The sequence below is a fragment of the Typopeltis vanoorti genome, chromosome 3 (assembly GCF_054136105.1).
Source record: "Typopeltis vanoorti isolate ZY-2024b chromosome 3, IOZ_Tvanoo_1.0, whole genome shotgun sequence".
Classification (NCBI taxonomy): Eukaryota; Metazoa; Arthropoda; class Arachnida; order Uropygi; family Thelyphonidae; genus Typopeltis; species Typopeltis vanoorti.
The window spans coordinates 118,886,569-118,913,958 of record NC_143551.1 but is presented as its reverse complement, the minus strand read 5'-3'; the positions used below and the strand labels follow the sequence as shown (position 1 = coordinate 118,913,958).

Genomic DNA, 27,390 nt, shown 5'->3' with positions numbered 1-27,390 from the left:
TACAATTTACATTCGACTCCAGTTAGTATATTTGCCTCCGAAAGCCAAGTCTCATTAATGCTACGATCTGCGGCCACAATGTATTCACCAAGGCAACAAACTGAATTCCTTGGTGAAAAAAATATACGTACACAAATACCGATCCTCCTGGTATTTGTGTACGTACATAATGAGTCGCTTCCGGTCTTCTTTGTATACTCCTCTGTAACCTACTCGCTTCAGTTGGACAACTTGCAGATATTTATTCGCATTTAATACCTCTTAATGCAGGTATCCTTTCACATACCGAATAAGTCCAACCTGGAAAGAATACAGTCCTTCTTTCATCTCTATCACAGTTACATAAATGTGCATCATCATAGCTATTTTTAATTCAAGTAGGACTATGATGCACTATCCCATCTTAGAAACAGACTAACAATTTTTACTCTCTCACTCTAGCTTCTTTCAACAATCCTTTCATATTATCGCTCTCTCATGCTTTATTTATCACTATTTAAATAATTTGCACCTACAGAACTACCATCTCTTTTACTTTTCTGTTTTTCTATTGCATTTGTTACATTTTTCATTTTCATTCCCTGAAAGGGGGGGATTGAGACAGCCTTCCCCGTGCCCCCCCCCCAGCCAGTAGTGTTGCCTTGTGGTACATTGTTGGTGCTTCAGACGAAAGAAGCCCCAGAGATGAATCACAGGCAACATGAAGCTAATGGACTACTTACAAGGCGTCCAAAGGTTTCAAGCCTCCTGGACTACTTACAATTATGATGAATACAAAACATAAAAAGTTCCATACAGGCTCGATCGTCGCCCGGAATAACAAGGATCACGTTGCTTGTTTAGGTGGATGGAAAGCTTCGAAAAATATGTTACAGTCCCCTAATCAACACTACTTCAAGATATATTCCCTAAACATAGAAGGGATATCTAAATCTAAAGCCGAAGTCATCGGGAAAATGGCCAAAGATAAAGCAATTGACGTCTTGACTCTCCAGGAAACCCATGTGCTTTCTCCAGGAAATCTTTAGTCTATAGGGCTGTGTCAGTTTCTCCAGGAAACTGACACAGCCCCTATAGACTAAAGATCCCAGGACTCATTCTCGTGTCTTATAACTGCCACCTCAAGCATGGCTTAGCAACCTATATCCGTCCTGGTCTCAAGAATATAACCCAAAGTGTTCCTGATACAGAATACTCCATAGGTATTAAAGTTCAAAATATCACCATCTACAATATCTACAAACCTCGATCGCAATCCTGACCTGATCAGATAGACCGACCTCCTCCTCACCCTGCTATCTATGTTTGTGACTTCAATTCCCATCACACCATGTGGGGATATTGCTCTAACAACTGAGATGGTAATAATCTAGCTAACTGGATGGATACATATAACTTGTATTTGAATTATGGTGCCAAGCAGGACGGCACTATTTACTCCACCAGATGGAACAGAACCTACACCGCAGATCTGTGCATAGTCACTAAAGACTCCGAAGACCACCCTCTTCCATCAACCAGAACCATCCTTAACAGGTTCCCTAATAGTCAAAATCGTCCTACATTAATAGAGATAGGAACATCAATCCCAGTCACCAGCGGAACACCAATCACCAGCGGAACACTGGACTGCATTTCAGAAACAAATCAAGCAAACCATTAGAACAATTCCACCCACTCCTAATTGTTACCCTAGTTTTGTTAAACTACTCAAATCTGCAGCAAAAGCCTCTATCCCTAGAGGCTACAAAAAACAATATATCCCATGTTGGAGTAGAGAAAGTGAGGAACTCCTAGCCAAATATGAGGAAACTGAAGATCCAACTATTGCTAAGGAGCTCATATCAACCCTGGATAAAAACGGAAAGGAAAGATGGATCTCAACCATCAATGAACTCGATTTCGTCACATCTAGTCGGAGAATCTGGTCACTTCTGAGAAAATTAGGTGGAGTAGAGCCAACAACACACAAAACAACAGAGATAATTTCTTATTGAAACCTCCAAGATTCATCCCGGCTCTACCAGGAAAATTGCTGTACAAGCTTCCATCAGACAAATCCTGGAGACGGAACCCGAGCTTCCTGAATTTCATACGCAATATCTCCGGAAGAGGTACAAATAGCCTTAAAACTTACCAAGAATGGCAAAGCTCCAGGAGTGGAAGGTATACTCCCTAGAGTTCGTAAAACATCTTGGTCAACATGGCCAAATATGGCTGGCTGCCCTTTTCTCAGAAATCATCATGACTGGTAAACTACCAAAACTGTGGCGGGAAGCCAAAATAATTGCCGTGCCCAAACCAGGGAAAGATCCAAATGATGTGAAAAACCTATGACCTATCTCCTTGCTTTGCACCACCTTTAAGCTCTTTGAAATAATTCTCCTTAGAAGAATTTCACTACTCATCGAAAGAGTACTCCCGACTGAACAAGCTGGCTTCAGGCCAGGAAGAAGTTGCTGTGACCAGGTCCTGGCCCTGACAATTCAAATTGAAGCAGGCTTCCAGAAGAAACTTAAATCTGGAGCCACTTTCATTTACCTAACATCTGTTTATGACACTGTCTGAATCAGGGACCTCCTCCTAAAACTTGAAAATATTATAAAGTGTAAAAAAAAATTACAACTTTTTGAATCTCTTCTCTCCAACAGAAAGATCCGGGTCTATATTGGTGGAAAAAAGAGCAGGCCCAGATTCCTTCACAACGGTCTTCCTTGGTGCTCTGTGTTATCCCATATACATTTTAACATCTACGTGTATGATCTACCTCATACCAGATCAAGCAAGTATATGTACTCCGATGACCTAGCGATCCTACATCAATCCACCTCCTTTACTAACCTAGAATCAACTTTGAATACAGACCTGAACACCTTGGAAGATTCTTTCAAGCAGTGGTACTTGAAGCCAAGAAGCCAAAACCAACGAAAACAGTGTCCTCAGTGTTTCACCTGTACAATGCAGAGGCGAATCAACAACTCAACCCTTCTTTCTGTGGAAAAACGGTTGAACACGAGCTTCACCCAAAATACCTTGGAGTGAGCCTGGACAGAAGCCTAACCTATAAAAGGCACATCATCAACCTCTCCAATAAAATTAAAACCATCAACCTCTTAATATAATTTATATTAAGAGGTGGATGCCCCTGTCTGGGAAAGAAGTACACACACTAACATTATAGACATCTAGCTAAACTCTACCATGCGCACATTTAGTGGGACAGTGAGAAGCACCGCTCTCTCTCCTGGCTGCCTGTTCTATCTAACATTGCTCCACCACACATACGGAGAAGACAAGCCTCGATTAAGGAATTTAATAAAGCAATGAGCAACCCACTCCTGCCCTTACACCAGACTCTCATAAACCCAACTAGTCTTCGCCTCAAATCTAGAAAGCCTCTCTGGTCCATGGACGAACTCTCTTCAGCTGCGCTGCCATCAATATCTGACATATGGAGAGAATATTGGCCCCACTCTCCCAACAAACGGCTTCCTGGTAGAAGATCCCTGTGCTCCGCAACCCGGTTTTGATCTTCCTAGAAAGATTTGGTCATCAATAAACAGGATCAGAACTAGTTAGAGCAGATGTGGCTACCTTCTACACAAATGGGGCTGTCAGATCACCCTTATTGTGATTGTTCTCCCGTGGCTCAGACGATTACTCATATTGTGTACGACTGCGCAAGGCGCGAATTTCACTGTGGTGGCCTACAGGACCATCCACAAGGTGACAGATGTGGCCTTGGATTGGCTTTCTAGCCTGGACCTTGACCTGTCGTTGGTATGGCGGTGGTTATGGAGGAAACAGAAGATGACGGTCCCGTCTCACCACGAAGACGTTATTCTCGTAGTCACTCTCATAGTCCTCGTCATAGTATCAGCAGAACTCCTCCTCATGTTAGAAGGTGATGATGCAATGTGAAATGGGCCTCCTCTAATGGATCAAGTTTTCTCACACAAGACACAACTCCTCTCTAGTTAAACCTCGGATACAGCTACATTTATGTTGTGAAGTGTTGTGAGAACGTGTAGCCTTGTTGCAGCAGGACGATAATTGTCCCTGGCTTGATTATGAGAAGTTACGTTTGCTTTATTTAAAAAATAAAAAAAAGACTTAGAAAGCAGGTCGTGTTAATGTAATGTAATGAACTTTTATATGTTAAGATTTTCATCATTTGTTTCTGGAAATTGTGATTGTACTTGTCACTTACCATTTTCATGTAGCCACAAGCATAAATAAATAAATAAATAAAATTCCCGGAAAACTTGAAGTAGTAATGCAGTCATTAATGGCATGTTTTAGAAGTGCTCACCATACCAATATAACCCTTTCTTCCCCCACTTTTTTTAATCTTTCTGTCTTTCTAACTGGAAAGGCAAATATAAAAAGGGCCTAAAAGCTCCCATTCAATGTCGTGATTTATTTTATTTTATTTTTTTCAGCTAAAGCAGAAGCACCGTGACATGACTGTACGAAGTATAGCTTAAAATCATTTCCACATGTCGCTTAAATGCGTCGCAATACTTTTACATAGAAATATTTCTAATGAATCAATCTTAAATAATTTTTAAATTGTGCCTACATGTGACCTTAGTATAAAAAGGAATCGCACACAATTATTCCCGGCTGCAAATCATTTAGCTTTACAACAGCTTTCTTTTCAGCATTAGAAATATATTACAGATTTCGCAGAACGATAAAAAGATTACAGCTGCTAAACTTGATAAAATAACACACACACACACATACGCACGCACGCACACGCACGCACGCACACGCACGCACACGCACACACGATTAACAGAAAAAGTACGCTGACATCTTTGCCTTCGTTGGTTCTTCCGTAATTCAAGCAACCAACCCAACCTTAAATGTCGTTGTTTGAAATGACTGCCGATAGTTATGTGGCCAGTGCATTACGAGCATTTAACTGTATTTGTTTTTCTGGTGAGTTCGTCTGTTTTTCGTTGTTATGACTACAAACTCGAGTTTGCAGGGTGTGCAAAATTTTCATGACGCAAAACAAAAAACAAAAACTTTCACAGTAAACTAAGCAGTTCTCCGCGTTTATTGCAAACAACGGATTTCTCTCTCCCATGAAACTTGTTTCATCGATTCGAACACTTTTCTTTGACTTTTCTTTCATCGCACACCGGGCTAGCATTCTTCTGTAAATCTTGCACGGTTTGATCCTTCTGACCACAAAGGGCTAATGACAACCTATTGTTTACTAACAGTGCTATCGAAAGCGGAGCTGACACGTTTATCCCTCGCCTGTACGAGAGACAATGAACACCGTCAAACTGAGCAGACACGTTTCGATTTGTTTATCTTAACAATTCGTAAGATAACCTGGAGAGAGAGAGAGAATGTTCTGATTATTCTTACATTCCAACTATCTTTACTTTTGATTTTTCCTTGTAGTTTGATAATAAGGCTCATAAATTTCATCTTTTGATCTGTTGTATCAAAATAAGTGGATCAGTATCAGTAGAGCCGGCGGAAGCGGGCATTCAGAGCATGCGGTGCATGCGGGCGCAGCTACGAAGGGGGCATCTCCCCCTTCGTGCCTGCAGAACCACACATGCCCGGATCGTTATAGGGGCGCTTAGATAGAAATTGCATGCGGGCGCCAAAGACCCAAGCGCCACTTCTGAGGATCAGCCTCCCCCCCCCTCGTTTTCAACGTTTTTCTTTTTCTTTCTTTCTTTCTTTCTTTTATTTATTATTATTTTTTTTAACAACTTAAACTGTAAAATTCGATATAAACTTCCGTTTTATTTTAGATATAGCAAATAACAATTTCCAGTTAATTTTAGGACGCTTATTTACTTCCGGCAGTATCGATGTGCTTTTTTTTACGAGTTTTTTTTTTTTTTAAACCCAGGTTCGAATCCCGTCTAGGACCGGACCCAAAGAACCTTTATCGCAGCTTTTCAACTAAAGGTGAATGAGCCCAGTCTTAGACGAAGGTGTTTCCCTCCCGAAAACTCGGATTTGTCATCCCTTTACCTATTTAAAAAAATAAAAAGAAAAAACAGACAAACCGGACAGAAGAACACACGCAATCTGTTAGGCAATGCGGTCAAGATTAACAGCCCGTTACTTGGCCGTGACAGGCGATTAATGGCAAGGTTAATTTTAGAACTTTAATGGCATCTAACAACATCCATGGAAAAATTACAGGTTTTGTTAAGCACGGGAAAAACAAAAGCAAAAGAGAAGGGGGGGGGGGAGATAATAGCAGCATTACAGTCAACTACTGGTCATCATCTGAGTACATTGTTTTTGATTTTAGTATAAATGCATACCGAAAAAATATATTTCACTATTTAAACAATGACACAAATTGTTATTTTAAATAAAAATTACTTCTCCACGTCCCTTGCTTCTCGTATTGTAAAACAGTATTTCAATGCATGAAAGGCAAACTTTTCTCTATATTTTATATCAAGCATAACTACGGGTATTCGCCCTTGCGCTGAGATAACACTGAGACACACACTTACTAGTCTTCCTGCCTGGTTGTTGTGAAGATTCATCATGGTGCGAGCTGTGTTATCTTTCCGTCTCATCGTATGCTCGGAAGCATCCACAAAATGACGAGAAAACATCATCCCATAGCGAACATTATCAGAACATCCACCCCATTTCCATTCGTCAAGTGTGGAGTGACGTGTAACGTCGCACGAACAGTCGGTAAGGTTTCCTGCGCTACAGGCTTCGGTGACAGCATGGACTGCTCCAGCACTAGTAATTGCGTAAAGAAAAGCTGTTTCTCGACTTCCTGAAAATACAAAGAATGGCGTGTAGTAATAATAATGCTGTATATCAAAAGAAAGCAAATATATAAAATATACAATTGACGTCGTTATATTACGTGAACCTCTGGAAAACCTTTCTGTTATTATCTACAGATATAAACTAAATAATTATTTCTCGGTTGCAAACGAGGCTATTTAAGTATTTTTTGATAATGAACCAATAAATAAAACATATTATATCTGCCAAGCAAGAGTAGTCGTTTCTCGTCAAATGAACTAATTATTGGTCAACTAATTTTCAGCTGTTTATTCGGATTTACTCTTTTCTTTTGTTCATCATGCATTATCGAATTAATGTTCGACAGTTATTCCTCACAATGATTGATCCCCCATTCTTTCTTTAATACACAGTATTTACGAAGCAGGTTTTATTGTTTCAAAAAAGTGTCAATAATAATAATAAACTAAAATGGGTAGGTAAATTGTGCACGATATACAGTAACTGTGATTTTTTTTCACTTTGGCTACGCTATGCAACGAGCAATGTCATGTTTATTCAGATGGTCTCACGGCTCGTAATAGAAAGTCTTATAAATTCTTTAAGTATTAACCTCACATAAATATCCTTATGTCATAATGTCTTTTCTTTCGAGTTGATCAAGTGGTTAGCATAAGACGGGGGTGGCTGGAAAGTTCCGATAAACACCTCGAAGAAAAATGATATTAAAGCAAGTGACATAACCACAAGAAAGAACATACGAGGATCTAAGAATATATGAACATAAGTTACTTTCATATCTCTGCTACTAGTATGTTCTTTCTTGTGGTTACATCAGTTGCTTTAATATCATTTTTGTTCTAGGTGTTTATCGGAACTTTCTACACTCCCCCACCTCGTATCTACTCTACAGTCAATCAATAGCCATTTGCTTCGAATTCTATTGTGGATGTTTTGTAAATGTATTTAGATTAATTTTATCGCCTGGTATATGAGACCACCAACCATGCTTATTGGAGATCTGAACTGGCTTTAAAAAGGTTTCATATTTGGTCCGTAGAACAGAATTTCCGGATTACCTGATCACCTTAGTTATCCCACGGTAGTAATACGATGATATACTCATGAGCCAAAATATTTGACCACCCAGTCCTACCAAATAGACTGCACGGTCGGCTGAAACAGGCTGGTGGTGACAGTATCCTAGTATGGGAATTGGCGATCATACACACCACGACCGCTAATTCTGACCTGGGGATTGTTTCCGATCGGTATTACCCTACATGGCTACAATGTGGTCCGATGGATCTGGACTCTTCCCGAAGCATGGTTTAAAGACCATATCCGTCTAAAGATCGATAGGATTTGAATCCCATCGAACTTTAGGCGCTATTGGATCAATAACATTGTTATTAGTCCAGAATACCTCAGGGCATTTTCCGTGTTCTAATGGAGTCAATGGCAAGGAGGATGTAAGCGTTTATCTCGGCCAAAAGAGACCCAACACGCTGTGTATATATATATATATATATATATATATATATATATATATATATATATATATATATATATATATATATATATATATATATATCAGTAAGATAAATACGCTTGCTGCAGTATAATTGGTAATAAGAAATAATTACTGTATTTGCTATTAGATTGTGAGGAAATTTTTACCTTCCTTACATTGACGACTTATTTTAAGGACTGTTTAAATTTTCTGTATATACCATGCGCCTCTCTTTTAAACAAAGTGAGCACAGAAGTAACTTCATATTACTTATAGACATTCGTTTTATCAAACCATGATAACCTATAAAACTGAACTGTGCGAGTCTACTGACAGTTCACCTCTAGCTATCCAAACTTAAGGCAGTGAAATGTTGGCTATGACGATGATAGATTGGGGGAGTGTGAATTTCAGAGTTTGCCAGATAGGAAAAGAGCTGATATGATTGAGACTTAGAAGTTGGTGAGAGTAGCTTACAAGACAGATGTAGAAGGCGGCAGATGGCGGGAGAAAAGTGCTCATTTCTCAGAGCTAGCTACGTAAAGGTGTTATGTGAAAAGTAGCGAAAATTTTTTGTTCAGCGGAATGCAATGCTGGAATAAGTGGTGAGTTCACTGAATCAAACCAGCTGAAGAAAGACTTTTATAATGTCAGTGTAGGTGCACCAACATGCAATTTTTGATTGCACGCAAGTCTGAAATAATAATAAAATTAATACCACCAAAAACAAATACTAGTTAATAAAAATGGCATAAGCACAGTTTTTCTTTACAAAACTGGATCCAAATTAAGGCAAACGAAGGAATAATTCATGTCGGTCAAATTCACAGTCTCATAACCGTAGCATTTTGAGAGAAGTTATCAGCCATTAACGACTTAGTTTTCTGCCTAAGAAGAGAAAACTGTTTCATTTTCTTTTCGTCCTCCACCCACTTTGTTGTTTTCCATAACACCTTTTAATTATTTTCAGTCGCTAATTATTTCCTTCAAGCAATTATTTTTTAACTAAATTTTCCATTTTCAATAAATAGTTACTTAAGTTGTTTGAATATTTCAATGACTTTTGCGCCCTCTTTTTTCTAGTTATAAATAATAACATTGCTTGATGCGCTGTATAATGGAATCGAATAATAATAGAAGTAATGATGCACTACAGTCGAGTTAAAATTGTACATAACTACAACTGGATCTTTTCTCTCTCTCTCTCTCTCTTTCTCCTTCTTTTTTCATTCCGAAATGAAAAGCTGTGTTATAGGAAATATCCAAACGAAAGAAAGAAAGCAAAGCAAAAAAAAAAAAAAAACAGGTTGATAAAGGAAATGACAATACGACGTATTGCTAAGCCTACTCGTAGAGGCGCAATACAACAGAGGAAAATGTGGTACTTAGGCACATGTGGCGCTACAAGCAGGCAATACCAATTTGTCACGCGTCAAAGCAAACGGCTGTTTTTCACTTCGGTCGAACGATGATTGGTCACGCTTCTAGAATTCGTAGATATCTAACGTCAGAATTCTCCAGAAACAGCAAACAGATAATCGTTCCCAGCAGGAGAAACACATGAAAATTTTCCCCCTAACTGAAAGGTCAGCAAAAAATATTAAAAATTATATATATATATTAAAGATACCAAGCAATTTTATAAACTTGATTTTAATCCTTTTTCCCAAGTAAGCAAACAAGCAAGTAAGTCAAGTTTGCGTCTGAAGTATTTTCAGGTCTCAGGCAATTCGTGGTAAAAGTGGAGTAAGCTCTGATCACTTTCCTTAGTATCTCCCATAATGCAAAATATAAGCGTATATGTTACTGATAAAATAAAACGGACTCGCAAAGGGCTAAATGACTGTTTTACTTTAGTTCCCTAATGAACAATTTTATTAATTCACTAGAGCTGAGGGGAAAAAAAATCATGTTTTTCAAAAATAAATTTTCAAAATTCATTTTATACACTGAATTCTACGCATTGATTTAAAATTATTATATCTTTCACCGAGTTTAGCAGAATGTGCAAGGTCTTAGTGTCTTTTTCAGACCATTTATTCATTCCGGCATAAACCTAGTTATGGAGAAACGTTCTTTGTGTGTGTGTGTGTGTTGAATATCGCATTCATCGTAAGAACACCAGTCTTAAATGATGTCACACTGTTAGTAGGTGGATGGGGATGGGGAAGGAAATACGGATAAAAGTGTTATTCTAACAACTTCTGAAGTCAGTATGGATGGTTACTGTTTAGTGGTCTGATGCAGCGACGACAGTAGGGCAATATTAATGGCGATGCTAATAATATACTTAAATAAATTCACAATATAAATTAATAATCAACAGTAAAATAATCAGCAAAATATAAAAATATACCGAGTACTTGCCCACCTCTTTGTATTGTGTAGTCAAATACTCTTTCTCCAACATCAATGGTACAATTCCATCTTTCATTCTTGAATTGATTTTTACATTCCATAATTCCTCGACGAGCTCCAGAACTCACAGCTGACATAAGTGTTGGGTGTAGCTGACATACTTTCCTTTGGCGAGTGACAAGTCCAGGTACAGTTGAGCAGAGAGATATGCCTTTGTCTACAACATCTATAGTTGATATGTCAACTGGAGCAGAAACAGCAACCATCCCTAGATACCTGCAAAATTTTAATAAATCTCAAATATATAATGGCATAATCCACAGAAAAAATAGACTTAATTGAAATACTTTAAACTGTTCTAAGTCTATCTACGTGATATTTAACCCAACTAAACAATAACAATCAAGTCTGTAGTTTATCCCGTTAACTGTATTTAAATATGTTCATTATTAAAAGTATAAATAAAACCATATACACATAGTAGGCACAGTCCAAAAAGTGGGAATGCGAAAAAAATGTTCTTGACTACTGAAGGAAGTGATGCTTCAGTAAATCATTTGTGCCGATTGTATAAGCTCGTTCTTACAGGAATTAGCGATGCGTTATGAGGAATAAAGGTTTGTTCAAAATTTAGCTATAAAAAACTTGGAAAATGTTAAAGCAAGCAATTTTTATGCTAGTTCCAAGGATCGGTAGCTCATATTGCATTCATTATGAACAGGCTAAGGGTTAAATAATCTAGGATCCTGCCCTATATCAACCAATGAACTCTGAAATGATGATCACATACCAGGCGACGAAACTCGTCTACCACCTGAATCCTTTAACAGTCATCCGTGGTACAGTGGGATTTGAACTTACAGACTATTAGCTGAAGAGCAGGGACACTGTCTATTCAATAAACCAGGTGGGACAGCCATGAGTAAAACTAAAACTTAAGAATGTTGTTGGAAAAATAAATAAAATAAAATAACGATGGCTTGGAAAACACTGCAAATACTGAAAGTTCTAGTCATCTAATAATAATGACTACCCTTGATCTGGTCGTCTGATGTAACCTCTCAGATATAACAGAAGTGAATGATGACTGGTTTTACCACCATGACAATGTGCACGCTCATTTGTGTTTGTCTGTGGATGGCTGAGAATGGCCTCCTAGATCGCCAGAGATAGCGCCTTCGGATTTCCTAAAACGAGTATGAAGGTGAAAGTAAGCTGTTTTAACGACTTCAGACGAGATGAAATTGTTGATGTAATGAACGATATCTGGCAATGTTCAGTATTTAGCGCTGTCTTCAGACGTGGAGAGAAATATGGATTTACTGCATGAACAGGAGAGAGGAGTGGCCTAAACACTGCTTATAAATAAAGTTGCATGACTTTCATGAACTTCGTATAAACAGTTGATTCTTTCTTTGTTAACTCAATCATATTATCATTTTACAATACCGCGTCGTGTTGTAAACTGTGGACTACGCCTCTGACTGGTCTGACGATGCATTTCGGGTATTATGTTGAAAAGATTCTCATATCACTTCAAGTCAATCAGCATCCACCCTGATTATTTTGCTTTATTTCTCAATATAAAACTGGCTTGGCATAAACTGCTGTTTATGCCAAGCCAGTGTGATATGTATGTCACTTCAATCACTCGGGTGAATCATATTGATATTCTTGGCTGAATTTCTTTTTCACAGTAACTGGAAACCCAAATTCAGCAAGCGAAAAACTACGCTGCACTGTAAATAGCATTCACCAAAATTCCATCTATGGCGCAGCGCGGTAGATGGAATAATTGCTCTATCAACTACTAACATTTAGCGGGTTTCTTTATCTGTAAACGAAACTGCATGAGTCTATTAATGATGATTTACGAAATATATCGTTGTTAACCTGGTAGTAATTCCTCGAGACAACGCTGCACTATGGTTCACATATAATACGCCTGTATGTGTTCCATACTGTACTATTGCAATTTAAATGCCACAACCAGTTTTAATGCTCTACAGAAATCGATAAGTTTAGCCGTTCTATGTTTTGGTTGGTCATGGATAAGAAATAATAGTATCGCTTTTTTTGAGATAATGTTACCTCGTGGGTAGCACTCTGTGTCTGTCTGTCTGTCTGTCTCGGACTGTGGATAGATGCTGTCTAGAATGATTGTCTTTAAATTCTACATATTGCTACTATACGAACAAAAATAAGATTTCAAATTTTATTTAATCCATCGAAAATTATGAATTGTATAGAGTTTAGTAAGTATGCCGCTTTAGTTAAATTAATTAAATTAAATAAATGAAATTAAATATGAAATGAAATATATATTCTTAAATTAATTTAACCAAAAGCTTTTGAAGCTAATGCTGGTCCATATTAGCCAGATAAGAATTCCCTACTACTTTCCAATGTTGGGTTGTATAAAAGCAGAACGTTTTGTATTTTTGATCCGCATTCGCTTTATTTCCTTAAATAAAGATGACTTAAATATGCTTGCGGTATGGGCTAACGGTAAATAAATGGCTGTAAGTTTAACGTTGGTAAGTGTAAGGTGATGCACTTCGGGAGGATGAGATCACATGCTGTGTACTATATTAATGGAACTAAACTGCAAGAAGTTGACGAAGCAAGGGACTTGGGGATTATTGTGGATAGAAAACTTAAGTTTAGAGGGAATCTTGAAAAGATTGCCAAAAATCACATAAAATTACATGGTTGTTGAAGAATACACTGACAAGCAGGGATAGAGAAGTTATTGATCCTCTTCATAAGGCATTAATAAGACCACTTCTAGACTATTGCGCACAGATCTGGTCACCTTGATTTCTTGGTGATGAAGAAATGGTAGAGAAAGTGCAGAGGCGAGTTACAAAGATTGTTGCAGGCTTGTGTAGCTGATAGACATAAGACAGCAAATATGATCGAGGCATATAAATTATTAAAGTACTTTTATAGGATTGACACTGATAACTTTTTTTCTATACAGTGCAGGAAGGGAAAGAACGAGGGGTAATTCCCGGAGATTGTGTAAGAGTATGGTTAAAAAGGGTGTTAGGACTAGATTTTTTTGCATTGAGGATGGTAAATGTGTGGAATGCGCCAGAGGTGGTTGCGAGTGTTTCGTCTGTGAATGAGTTTAAGAAGTACGATAGGTATTGTGTGAATAACAGTTAGTGTCAATATAGGGTCTCCCGCTACGAATCTTCTGACTCCATAGAGACACCATTATAATAATAATACATTTATATCTGAAAGATGCAAATTTCTTGATGTAAAGTTTTTTAATTTTTATTTATTTTGTGTTTTATTTTCATTTAGTGTATTTTGACTTATTTGAATTTTATTTTTATTTGTTTATTTTATTTTTATTTGTTTATTTTATTATTTTTGTAAACTTTTAGTTGGAACGAGATCGCCATCATTAAAATGAGAAATTTCAGTCATATTTTGCACATGCGTAAATAATATATCTGCTAATATTATACAGTTGTTTTCTGTCGCTAAACGCAGCACACGTTGCATGTTAGCCAGAGTTAGGGTTAACGACATATATTTCATGTTAACTGCCGTTAACATGAAGTATAGCACACTGGATCGTATACTAATAATGTTTAATAAGTTACAATATGTTTATTTCTGACTATTCGGTAGTTTTTTGTTTTTTATTTAATTTATTATTATTTTTTTACTTTTCTTATTTGTGCATCCTGAGTAACGAATTATTAATGTTCGATAGTCGTTTTCTGCAATGAATTCATTTTCCATTCTTTCTTCACTATTATATGCTTTCTGAAATAATTTTATTTCTTAATATAAATACGTCAAACTCTCACAATAATAAACAATAATAAGAAAGAAAGAAAGAAACGAATGGGAAAGAAGAGGCTCTAAGTTGTGCACATACTGCGAATATTATTTTTCAAATTGTTTCTACTAAGTTTTTGGTTCGATTTAGGTGGGAAGTAGGTCCGAAGCAACTAAGACTAGAAGGCCGGTATGTTATTTTTGTAAATGCGTGTGTTCTCCCGCCGTTTTGCTTGTTTTAGCAGGATCTAAAACCCGATTTTCGGAAGGAAAAATAAACCTCTATTAACTCGGTATGAGAGATGAAGTAGCCAACTCTGGTTACCTTGGTTACCAAACTAAATTCTATTGTGACACGAATGTAATTATTAATGAAGATAAATACATTATTTAATTTAATTTATTATTATTATGATAGAAATGGTAAAATGAAATAACGTTAATTACTGAATGCTGTTTGCTTCTGAGGGTATTTTTACCTTTCTGAGTATTTAATCGGTTATAACGAGCATTCGTTATAACGAATGCTCGTTTCGAAATTGTTAGTGACAATATCCCCAACCGTTGTGAACTGTCATTAAATGAGCTTCTAGCGCATTTTAATCATAGACAGCAATCTCGTTTTCGTTCGGAGTCGCTCGTGCCCATGGCTATTAGCAAAACGCTGGTACGTTATGTATATCCGTTCCATATAGTAAGTCCATTATTCAGTAATTGGCACACACCCTCTGATCACAGCAACGCAAATGCTTATGACTGGTAGAAATTGAATGAATTGTGTCCTATTTTCCAATTACGCTGACTATTTTTAATTAATTTAAAGTAAGGAAAGCATTTTGCACAAACAATTTTGAAACTTTATCATACTGAATATTAAGGAAAAATGAATCCAATTGATAAACGAATACACCGGTCAACTGCTGAGTACTTTTTAATAAGTGTTGTCGCAAAAGTCTTTGTAGTGGTCTCGGATATGTTTGGGAAAGAACGGTTCGACATGGATTACGTAGTAAGTCTCTCCTCTTAAACACATTGCTTCTGATGTTTTTTTTATTATTATTTTAATAGAAGATAAAGCCCATAACAACCGAAAATGATGAATTTTGCTTCTTAGTAATATTTTTTGGACTGGTGATCGACAACTGCTTTCACATTTCTTTTCTCATCTTCCTGAACGTCTTTAGACATCATGAGGCAGTCATTCCTTTAGCTTATGTTTTCAAAAGTTATACTCAATATTTACTCAATTTACTCCCACGGTATGGAAGTAGTAGACGTATACTATTTAGTAGACGTAGACGTATAAAATTGGAGCATTTTCTTGAAAAGAGGAAGATAACAGGAAATCTACTTCATAATTAAGTAAAAGACAGGATACAATTATATAAATTGACCTACTTTTGACACGGAGAATTCTCGCTTTAATATGTGTGGAATTTCAGGAAACGTAAATGACTTTACTTGAAGTTGACGTCACTTCATTTCATCTGTTGTTTGCACAATTCAACAGAACACTGGTCCGGTCATTTTAGCTCGAGTCTTCTATAATACACTCAAAAAATAATAATGTGTATAATTCAGCTTTCGTTAAATCTAGATTAAAATTTACATTCAACGTATGAGGTTTTTTTACTTTTTTTTGTTTTTGTTTTACCATCTCCATGATGACAATCACACACACACACACACACACACACACACACACACACACACACACACACACACACACACACACACACACACACACACACACACACACACACACACACACACACACACACACACACACACACACGAATGGGTGGTAGAGAGAGAGAGAGAGAGAGAGAGAGATTGTGAAGCCATTTTTCTTTATATGATTATGGACCTACTGGTCGAGAAGGAAATAATAATAAGCATTAAGAATATTGGATTTATTATCCTCACCAAAAAGTTATGACAATTTATATTTTTATTAAATCTAGGGGGAAAAAAAATATATATATATATATATATACAGGGTGTTCGGGATAAATTTGACAGTTTCGTAAGGAAAAAGAAAATCTTCTTTGTATCTATTAAATTTAATGAATTGACAAAAAAAACATTACAGGCAGAGTTAATTACAATACCATCAACAAGATTTACTCAAAATAACCACCATTAGCATCGATCACAGCTTCAATTCTGCTTCGGAACCTCGAACAAGCTGATGCTACAGTCTCCCTGGGAAGGGCCGCAAAAACTGTTTTAATTTTATCCATTAACTGGGCTTTTGTATTACTGGAAGTGCGATTGGTGTCTTTTTCAACTGCGCCCTATACAAAATAATCCATGGGGTTAAGGTCTGGGGAGTTTGCAGGCCAAACATTTGGACTGGTGAAGTCGTAGAAATTTTCAGACAACCATTTTTGACTTTTCCCAGAGGTGTGGCAAGGGGCCGAATCCTGCTGCCATACATACGGCCTACCATTGGCTACCCTTGTTATCCAGGCTTGACTACAGTTAGCAACTCCACGAACAAAGCCCGAATTCCAATGCCAGGGTTCTTCAACACCTGTTCCTGCAGATTTGCGAGGAATTCTGCTGTACGAACGCAATCAGATCGTCTGCTAGGGATCTTTCTTCTTGCTACATCCTCATAGTCACCATTGCAAGTCTCTAGTTCATGCCTGATTGTTTTTACTGTATTCAGGGAGCATTGGGCAGCAGTCGTAATATCCTTATTTTGATGGCGGGCACGAATCATCATGATACAAGTTATTCTCTTCCATGATTCAGGTGGGTTCCAGCTATCCATCCTTTCTGACATCTTGTATATGAATGAAGAAGGGTCCAAACTTTTAAATGAAGAGAAGTGTGTGTAAATACATGTAACTTACGGAAAAATATAATTAATTATAAATATGTCAAATTTATCCCGAACACCCTGTATATATATATATATATATATATATATATATATATATATATATATATATATATATATATATATATATATATATATATGACGTTTTTAGTATTTTTTCCCTATTATAGCTTCCCCTTATTTTTTCCCAACACTTGTTAAATTTATTCCCCAAATGTCTGAAAAGCATTTTTGGTTATTCCTATAGCTAAGCATACACCGTTTCTTTGGCTTCATCATCATGTGAAAAAAAAAAAAAAAAAAAAACTCTTTTTAAGAAAACAGTCATAATTACTTGGGGACAGTGTCCAGACTGCATAATAAGAGAGAGGGGGCGAAAAAACTTCGAAATCATGTTACCGATTCGTTCCAATGATTGCACCTGGTGAATGAGATTGAGTATTATCATGATGCTAAATAGTCTTTTTGAGAACTATTCTCTACATTTACTACCTTTTCACTTATTTTTATACTTTTCTATGACTTATGTACTTTCACCACACCGTACTAGCATTCTTCTGTAAATCACATATTATTTGATTCCTTCGGATTACAAAAAAGCTGATGACTAACTCTGTTCATAGAACTGTACAAAAGAGAAAACGAACCTGATGTGTTTATTCCCCCCAACACACACACACGCGTACACAGTAAGAGACATAAGGAAAACACTAAGAAACTTAGAATGACACATTTCGATGTGTTCTCTCAAGATCATCTCTCAAGATCATCATGCGTACACAGTACGCATGATGATCTTGAGAGAATGTTCTGACATGTTATGGTACTCTTTAAAAGATATAAAAACTTTTTTTGGGGGGGAGGGGATGTAGAGGAATTATTAACTACCAATGCACATAAGGAGGCATTTGAAGAAAAGGTATCTAGAACGAGAGAGAGAGAGAGAGAGAGTACTTTTCTAGAGAGTAAAGTAAATAGGAGAGTCCTAGTATGAAACTCACTGATTAATATAACTCTCCTCTGAATAGAGGCAAAGGCGTCAATGATTATAGGGAAACCATCAGAAATGTATGAACTACGGTGAGGCAGTTTGGGGAATGTTTGCAAAGCATTAATGTAGAGAAAGAAGGAGAAATATTTCACTGATTTGCAGTGCTGCTCATGAATGAAAGCAGTATACTTAGATATGAGTTTCTTTGCATAAACAGTAACTTGTCCGGACATGTCATTTCACACTCACGTCACTGAGTAGTAGGGATCAAAAGCAGTCATGATATATTTAATGAATAAAGCCATCTCATAGCGCTTTATCGATTAATTCTATCTTACACATTTTGGCAAATTATTAACCGGTAGTAAACTCAGGAAAAGGTTAATGAGAATGTTTATCCTGAAAGATAAAGAAAGCTATCACGAAAATTTATCCTGCAGGATGAAGAAAGTTATCACGTTACCCTTAAAGATAATGAAAGCTATCAGGAAAATTTACGTGAAAAATATATAGTTTTTTAACGCAATGTTTTGATTTTATCAAAGAATAATCCATCCGTCTACTCATTGGACATCATCAGATGCCGTATGGTCACTACTTTCCTTGGTGATGTTCCACACGAGTCCTCGCTAGGTGGACCTGTCGTATGCTTTTCTGGAGGCGTCAACTCTCTGAATATGAATCACTGCAGACACACCATCCATTTCACTGAAGGCCCACTCCTTCCTCTTTTCCCAGGAACTTTTCCTTCTATCACTCTTTTGAGAAGTCCTCCTTCCATCTTTTCAATGTGCCCAAAGTATTTCAGCTTTCTTCTGTCAGTAATCTTTAAGGATCCTTAAAGTGCTGCCGATCTTTCCTAGCACTATATGACCACCTTTAAGTAGAATCTTCAACAGCCATCCATAACACCATATCTCAAAAGTAAACTATCCTTTCCTTATCAAACTTCTTTAGGCTCAAAGTCTCACATCCATAAGTCGCTGTTGGAAAAACAACAGCATCCAGAATTCGCAACTTTGTTCTTGTGGAGATAGAGCCATCCTTCTGGAGTTTAGATTGTCTCTAACTGTTTTTGGCCATTACTAGTCTTCTAGTGGTCTTCTGAACAGCAAGTCTTCACATTAATAACGGATCCCAAGTATTCGAACTTGCTGAATTCCTCAATTCTTTCTCCGTTAAGCTACATCTTTTTCAGGAGCTTCCCTGCCTATATTTCCTTTGAGGGGTTCCCAAGACTAATCAATAATCTGAGATACGCTAATGATACAGTACTCCTTTGTAATGACAAGGAAGAACTAGGACGAATCCTTAACAAACTTAATGCCATTAGTAACAACAGGGACTCAACTCAATCCCATCAAGACAAAGATTATGGATCAGTCTGCTACCTATCTTTATTCCTAATTCCTGTGTTAAGCTCATCCAATACTACACGCATAATATCCTCAGCATAGATACTAAACAGGTAGCCTAACTCTCTTGCCGATCTGAATCCAATCAGTTAATCCTGTTGTTACCTTAACTTCCTGCTCACTGTACAAGTTAGCTATCAACCTGATGTATTGAGAAAAACCCATCAATTTCCTTACCTATACATTTTTTATGGTTTTTTAATGATCTGTCTAAAGAAAAGGATCTGATTTCTGGTATCCTTTCCTTCCTAAAACCTGCTTGTTCCTCCTTCATCTTCTACCTCAACTTTGGCCTCAATCCGATTTAGAGTGAGCTTTAATAAAATCTTACTTGCATAAATCATCATATACAGTATAACAGCATTTATAGCAAATTATTCAAAGAATTATAACAGCAGAATTATTTTAACTATAATTTCACCTAGAGAAGGCTAAGAACTATAACGTATAAATAAATTGCTGTTCTAGAGTCTAAATGAACTTGGACTCTAGAATAATAGGAGGTTTCTTATTAAGCAAGATAGCACCTTCACACAAATAGAAATGAAACTCAGTTAACATATAATTGTGTGGAATTTTTTCTTGACTATTATGTATAAGACTCTTACACTATTTTTATATATAATGTTAGTCAAGTAGCTTTATTTTACCGTCCTACATGTTTCGCCAATTTTTCTATCGGCATCTTCAGGGAATACAAACTAGTAAGCTATATGAAAGTAACAGACTAGGTTATAACTGATGGCTCAATACTAATAAAAAAATTTGTATTGAACGAGACAATGCGCGTGTCTCGGGAACGTGATTTTTGTCTCGTTCAATACTAATTTTTTATATGAATTAGAACCATCAGTTATAACCTAGTCTGTTACCTCCATATAGCTTACTAGTTTGTATTCCCTGAAGATGCCGATAGAAAAATTGGCGAAACATGTAGGACGGTAAAATAAAGCTACTTGACTAACATTATAAAAAAAGTGTAAGAGTCTTATATAATTGTTGAGTTTTAAGCAGACTGTTGCTTTCAGTGATGTACAACACACGTGTGTTCGTAATTATTAATCATAATATAAGAAAGAAAATGGCAATATCATTTCTAATGGAAAAGCTGATCTCCATTCAAAAATAGCCTGTAAAAATCTCCTGTAAAATTTTAGAAGCAAAGTATAGCCTTTAGTATAGAATAAGAGAACAAGTGTAACTAATAGTACACTGTCATTTAAGTGCTTTTGTTATTGCTGTAAGCCGTGTATTTAATGGCATAAATCTATAACTATTAAAATAAAGTATTTAACTATTAAAATATTAACTAGTTCTAATATTTATTTTAACGATTAAAAGAAGAGATAATAAATATCCAATATTATTTTACAGCCAAGCAGCAAACCTATAATTACTTTTTAAATTTTAAACAGTTCGGAAAAAAAATCTAACGAGAACACAATCCCCAGCATGCGAGTCTCCTTGGTATTGTATTACTTAAATGCCAATGAACTTTACCCTGAAGCTCTCACTTAATAGTTCTTCTGTGGTTATAAATAACAACATAAGGGGAATTCCACGGAATAGCATTTCGGGCATAACAATAGGGAAAAAAAAAGCAGATGTGTCAAGGCAAGACATTCATGCCATCTCTAAGAAGGCCTCAATTCTTATTTTTTGTAAACATGTTTGTTGAACTTCATTCCATTCAACTCGCTTGTTTTTATTTCTTATAGAATCTCAAGCGTGTGTGTGTTTTTTCTCTTTCTTTTTTCTTTTCCTTTTTTGCATGCCTAAATTATTGCTGACTTCTAAGTACGCATAATTATACCGGATACTGCCAATTATAGAAGCTTCTAGAAAACGTGTGGCATTTTTCTCCACTGCAATTCCGGTATGTTGCTACGGCAACTTCATGTATGTGATATAAACTGCGAAGTAAATAAAAATAAACAAAAATTCTGGTATTACTGCTATAAAAAAATATAAATATATGTTCGCAATATAGAGTGTGGACAGTGCTAAGCAGCATCGTATATATCTCTTCTCCTTACACGTGTTTTTGTTTTACTGTTGGCATTAAAACAAACTGAATGATTTTCTCATTCAGTTAAGTAAAATGTAAAACGAGAATAGAAACTACTTGTAAATAATTTAATGTTTATCACAGTTCAGAAGTTTCTGTGATGTAAAATAAGTATGCGTGTTTTTTTTTTATTATTTCTGATTGAAATAAACAGCATATATTATCAAATGATAAAAAATTCTATTCAAATGTTTATTTCTATAAAATACATTATATTAAAATCCATCATATAAAAACTAAACAGGTCCATTTGTTGGTTATAATAAATATAGAAATATGACTTTAATAAAAGCTGAAACATACTTCGCAAATAACGTATCGCAATATTGTATATTTATAATATTGTAAATTCCTTAGTGACAGTTACAATATCAACAGTTACTAGGGAAATTATCTGAATAGTAAATGAAAATGATTTCAAGGTAGCATTTTTCACAGTAGCGTTATTTACTTATGTATAGCAGAAATGTACCAAAAGCTGTTTTTCCTTATTTACTGTAAACAGTTTATTTATTTTCATTTGTGATATTTTCATTTATAATTTTATTTCATTCGATCGCTTTTCTTCTAAAAATGGTATAGTTGAACCCAAAATTGTGATGATTTAAATAATTCATCAGTGCATAGCAAGTACAGATCTTGAATATCAAGTTGAATGAGTTCCTTATAAAATTTCAAAACTGAGTAGTTATAATGGTACCGAGAAACTGAAGGACAGAATGACTGACAGACAACTAAAAACGAATCTAATGCATTGTTACACATTTTCCCAACAGCACTTAAAAAAAAAGGGGGGGGGGGGGAGGAGTTGTGTATGAACAATGAAGCCGTTGCATATACACATAATTAGAGTGTTATTGGATTAATTCTGATAAGTCGGTCGTGTATCTATTATAATTAATGAAGAAAATTTATACTATTTCTATCTTCGGTGATAATTAAGGCACAGGATGTGATGATAATTCACTGTATTAGTGAAATATAACATACATTTCATTCACTGTGAAATTATTTGTATATTTACCATTTTCTGTATACTTTCTATTTCTTAGCTGCGAGCAGCATCATATAAATATTGCCTCTGTTAGGTCTAGCTGGCGGGATGAATAGCGTATGGACTCCCATCTAGCAAGCTGTGCGCAAGTATCCCACAGTGGGCATGGATGTTTGTAAATGTCTTTAAGTGGGAGATGGATTTCATTGCCCGGTATGAGACCAACAAGTCCACTTATTAGACGATTGAAATGTTTATAAAGTATCATGTTTTTTAATCTATTATTATTTTTAGAGCATGGTTTCTGGATTATCTAACCCTTATTCTACCCATGGTGCTCATTTACAATCTTTTGTGGCGGAATTCACATAAAAATAAAATAAAAAATGTTCTTAAAAGTACGATTTATATATTTGTGCAATTGCCCATAATATTCCGATTCTGATGCGATTCCTTCCAATTCTTCCAATTGTTTTACGTTTGAAAGAATCGGAAAGTGTTTTTCTTCTTGATGACGCTGCTCTATCATACGACATCCCCCCTCCCCCCACCGAAGAATCTCACACATCTGCATTATTCCTCCTCCGTTTAATAATTCTAAAATTTGGTAATTTCGAGGTAAACTATACACTTAATCCATCTGCGACACTTTACCGATTGCAGTTCTTTATAAAGGCATAAAGTTTTCTTTAGCTTGAAACAACAGGCAGAATGTAGAAAAGGAGTAATGAGGATGTTCATTAATTATGTTTGTTCTTCGCAGTTAAACTTGCACGTGAAACAATTTATCTCAGTGTTGTTTTGGGATACAAATTTTACTCGAATAGAATTACATTTCTATTCTCGCATGATGTAACATAACATGCGACGATTCATGATGATAATTAACCTACGGAACCCAAAATTGTTACGAAGGGAAATTTTCTTTTAAATGCTACTTTTAAAGAATAATATTACTTTACAACCGCACGCGCCAATACACACATATATTTCTGGTGATCTTAAAGACCATTGATTCATTGACAAATTCGCAAGATGATTTTTATGGTTCATTGGGAAGCTGGAAGTTAAACAAAACTTTTTTAACATGGAATATATAATTTTTGGTTGTAATTTTTAGGAAATAAATAAATAAATAAAAATCGATCATCTAACGCATTTCATTCTCCAAAGTGAATAGAATAGATCGGTTAACCCCAACTAATTTTTTGAAGATCGATTGGCAACCAGTTTCCACTCTTAATAATCACTTCCCAAGGCTATCAATGATTTCATTGGCATCCAGGGAGGACGGACCAGCGGACAACAGGTCTATCCTCCCTGGATGACAAATTTCATCTCGTGGTCTCTAACCCTGATAATATATTTTATTGTCTAAACTAGTACGAGTTCTACGATCGATTTTCTCGAGTTGCGGAGTTATAAATCCGAGTTTCGGGAGAACATTACATCACATGAATATATTAGTACCCTGGTTGGACTAATATAGACCGAGAACTAAAATAATCTAGAAACCTTCTTGAGATCAAGCATGATATTTCATCTTGACTATTCAGAGATGGCAGAGTTTTCCTTCCCGAAACTTAGGTTTTTATGTAGCAAAGCAAGCATACTGGCCACAAGAACGCATGTAATTAACATACTTAATACGCTGGCCTCATAGTCTTCGTTGCTCCTGCTGTAATTCCACAAGAACCACAATAACTTTCTTTAGATCCTTTAGGCTTCTCTTATATAAATAGAGCAGGGCTATGGTATTTCACGTTGGGTGATCAAACTCGTCTATTATAAAAAAAACAACCACAAAGATCCATAGCTACGGGTGGGATTCGAATCTACATCCTGTTAGTAAGAGCGAATGAGCTATATATATATATATATATATATATATATATATATGATTTACCACCTTTATAATGAGTTGCCCTGGTGTTGTACCATCTTTAGACTTGAACTATGTTTTAGGCGCAAACTTAACTGTTTGCTTACTTGAGATTAGGAGTTAAATAACCAAGCTTATAAAATTACTTGGTAACCCTAATATACAATATCCCCAAGTTAAAAAATTAATTACACACACACACACACATATATATATATACACACACACATAATTCACGTTTGACATCCGTAGACACCGTATGCTCACTCTCGTACCTCACAGGGTTGTGGAAGTGATGCCTTCTGTTAGAAGAAGAGGTAGAGTCGCAGATGCCCTTTCCACACACAAGACAATCACAAACATCCATTCCCATGGAGGGATTCGAACCTAGCACTTGACTGGAGAGCGGATACATTAACCATTCGGCCAACCCGGCCGGCTGTATGGTTTCCAAAAATTTAGGAACAAAGAGAAAAATTGCGACAACTCGGAGGTAAAAAGAAAAATACATCTAAAAGTCAGGTAAATTAAAAAGTGGCACTGTCAATAGTATATGCAAATGAGCCACGGCATAAAAGCGAGCGTTTTGGAGTGGTTTTCCATTTTGTGTTTGCGAGAGTAAGATATTTCGTGATAGCAAAATTCTTTGATATGCTTTCAAAAGACATGATTTAACCGATAAATTCAGGTAGCGAGACATCGTAAGACTAGTGGCAGACCAAAGTCAGGTGGAGGTAGCCAGATAGTTGAATGTCACTCGCTAAGTGGTTCGCTGAATGCGGAACCAATTCTACCAGTCAAAAACAGATCCCGGAGATTCAGTGAAGGAAAGCCACGGGCTAAAACTGCAGTGGACGACCGATATCACCGATTATCTGCTCGTCGAAACAGGAATATGTCCCCGAATCACATACGATCTGACCTCGCGTCGGATCGTAGGTACATTGCTATCTGCTTCTACTGTGCGCAGAATTCTTCATGAAGGTAGTTTGTTGCTAGACTACTGGCTGTCTGTGTTCCTCTACACCGACACTAAAAGACAGAACGTTTAATATGGGCAGGTTCCCCGTCAAGTGGACTCAAGACCAATGGGCGGCCAGTATTGTTTACAGACGAGTCCCGATTTTCTCTACAAAGCAATATCAGACGGGCTCTGATCTGGAGAGAAACATGGATACATTATCACACCCGTAATATATATGAAAGGGACACATGGTGGAGGCAGTGTGATGGTCTGGGGAGGCATCTCGTTGAGTGGACGCTCCGACTTCTATGCGTTTTCTATCGAAACCATGAGTGCTGCAACTTATAGAGAGGATGCCTTGAACCCTACGCTCGTCGGTATGCGGATGCAACAGGAAAAGATACACTCTGTTGATAAAATTTTTTGGACACTTACGTGTCATGCAAATTTCGGATCCTATCACATGCATATATTCAGGGAGTGTCTGCGTAAGTCTGGTAATAAAATGTGGGATATGCTGTATGTTTTGACCCTCAGTCGATGCCAACTTGCGGTGTTCAGCTAAACTGATAGACTTCCAACATGGGATGATAATTGGGTGTCACATCAGTGGTCTTTCTGTCCCTCCGTCACATTACTACCTTTCAGTAGACCGAAATCCGCTTTTGCTTATGTCAATCGTAGATGGAAAGTTGGTGGTGAAATCACAGCAGGAAAACGCCCTGGGGATCCACCGACACTCCGTGAGTGTTGTTGGCCTGTCTCGGAATGTTCGAGTATCTCGCACGACATCAGCGGTGGACCTAGCATCGACTTGGAAAATGCTGCAGAGACATTTGTCAGCACTAGAACTGTTCGCAGAGAGTTGCATGCCTTAGGTTACTTCTGCAGAACTGCTGCAAACAAGCCACATCATCCACCCCGATCAATACTAAAGAACGTTTTGACTGGTGTCTTTCACACCGATCATAGAGTGTAGATGATTGGAAAAGGATTCTACGGTTTCGGCAGGACTGCATCATTCCAACTATCAAATTTGTTGGAAACTAGGTAATGGTATTGGGTGTTTCATTTGGATGGGGCTTGGTCCATTGTTGGCGTGCCCAATACCATAACATCTGATGGCTACCGGTACATGTTGGACAACTTCCGATACTGTGGAAGTTCTTAGGCAGTGAACCTTGTATGTTTCAGCACACAAACATTCTACATGCCATTCGCACTGCGTGTCCGAGACTAGTTTCGACATTGGGGTTTGGACAGGCAGGCTTATAGTTCAGACCTCAACCGCATCCAAAAACTTTGGGACGAGTTAGAACGCCGAATTCGCTTCAGACCACAGCTTCCATCATCAGCATTAGCAATGGAGGTAGATTTGCTCAAGGAATGGATGCATATTCTATTGCGACATATCAGAAATTGGTCGGAGGCATACCCCAAATGGTAGTTACTGTTATTCAGATCAAAGGTGGTCCCACTCGGTACCAGAAATGTAATTAAAACGCTTTACCACAACTAGGTGTCCAAATACGTTTGTCAGCATAGTGTATTTGTACTACAAAATGGTAATGCGCGTCCTTATCGAGCGAAGCTCGTCGACTAATAACTTCAAGAAGAGATTGCTGTACGATAGGTCGTATAATAGGATGAAGTCATAGGTCTCCATGATTTCATTCTATTGAGCATGTCTGGGATGTTCTAGATAAATGTGTTGCTGCTCTCACCCTTTTCCCTCTCCCCGTCTAGACTTTTATGACACAATCACAACACTTTCACCTCTCAGCTTCCAATAAA

At 36.9% G+C, this 27,390-nt stretch overlaps 1 protein-coding gene across 1 annotated transcript in view; it reads right to left on the bottom strand.

The window, feature by feature from the left end:
- LOC150108515 (protein Wnt-16-like) overlaps nucleotides 1-27,390 on the bottom strand; it is a 76,260-nt gene that overhangs the window by 11,778 nt on the left and 37,092 nt on the right. The window contains exons 2-3 of the mRNA XM_090415940.1: nucleotides 10,647-10,909; nucleotides 6,510-6,787 (exon numbers count right to left, since the gene is read on the bottom strand). Of these exons, the coding sequence (XP_090272066.1) occupies nucleotides 6,510-6,787; nucleotides 10,647-10,909 (541 nt within the window). The remainder of the gene's footprint in view (nucleotides 1-6,509; nucleotides 6,788-10,646; nucleotides 10,910-27,390) is intronic.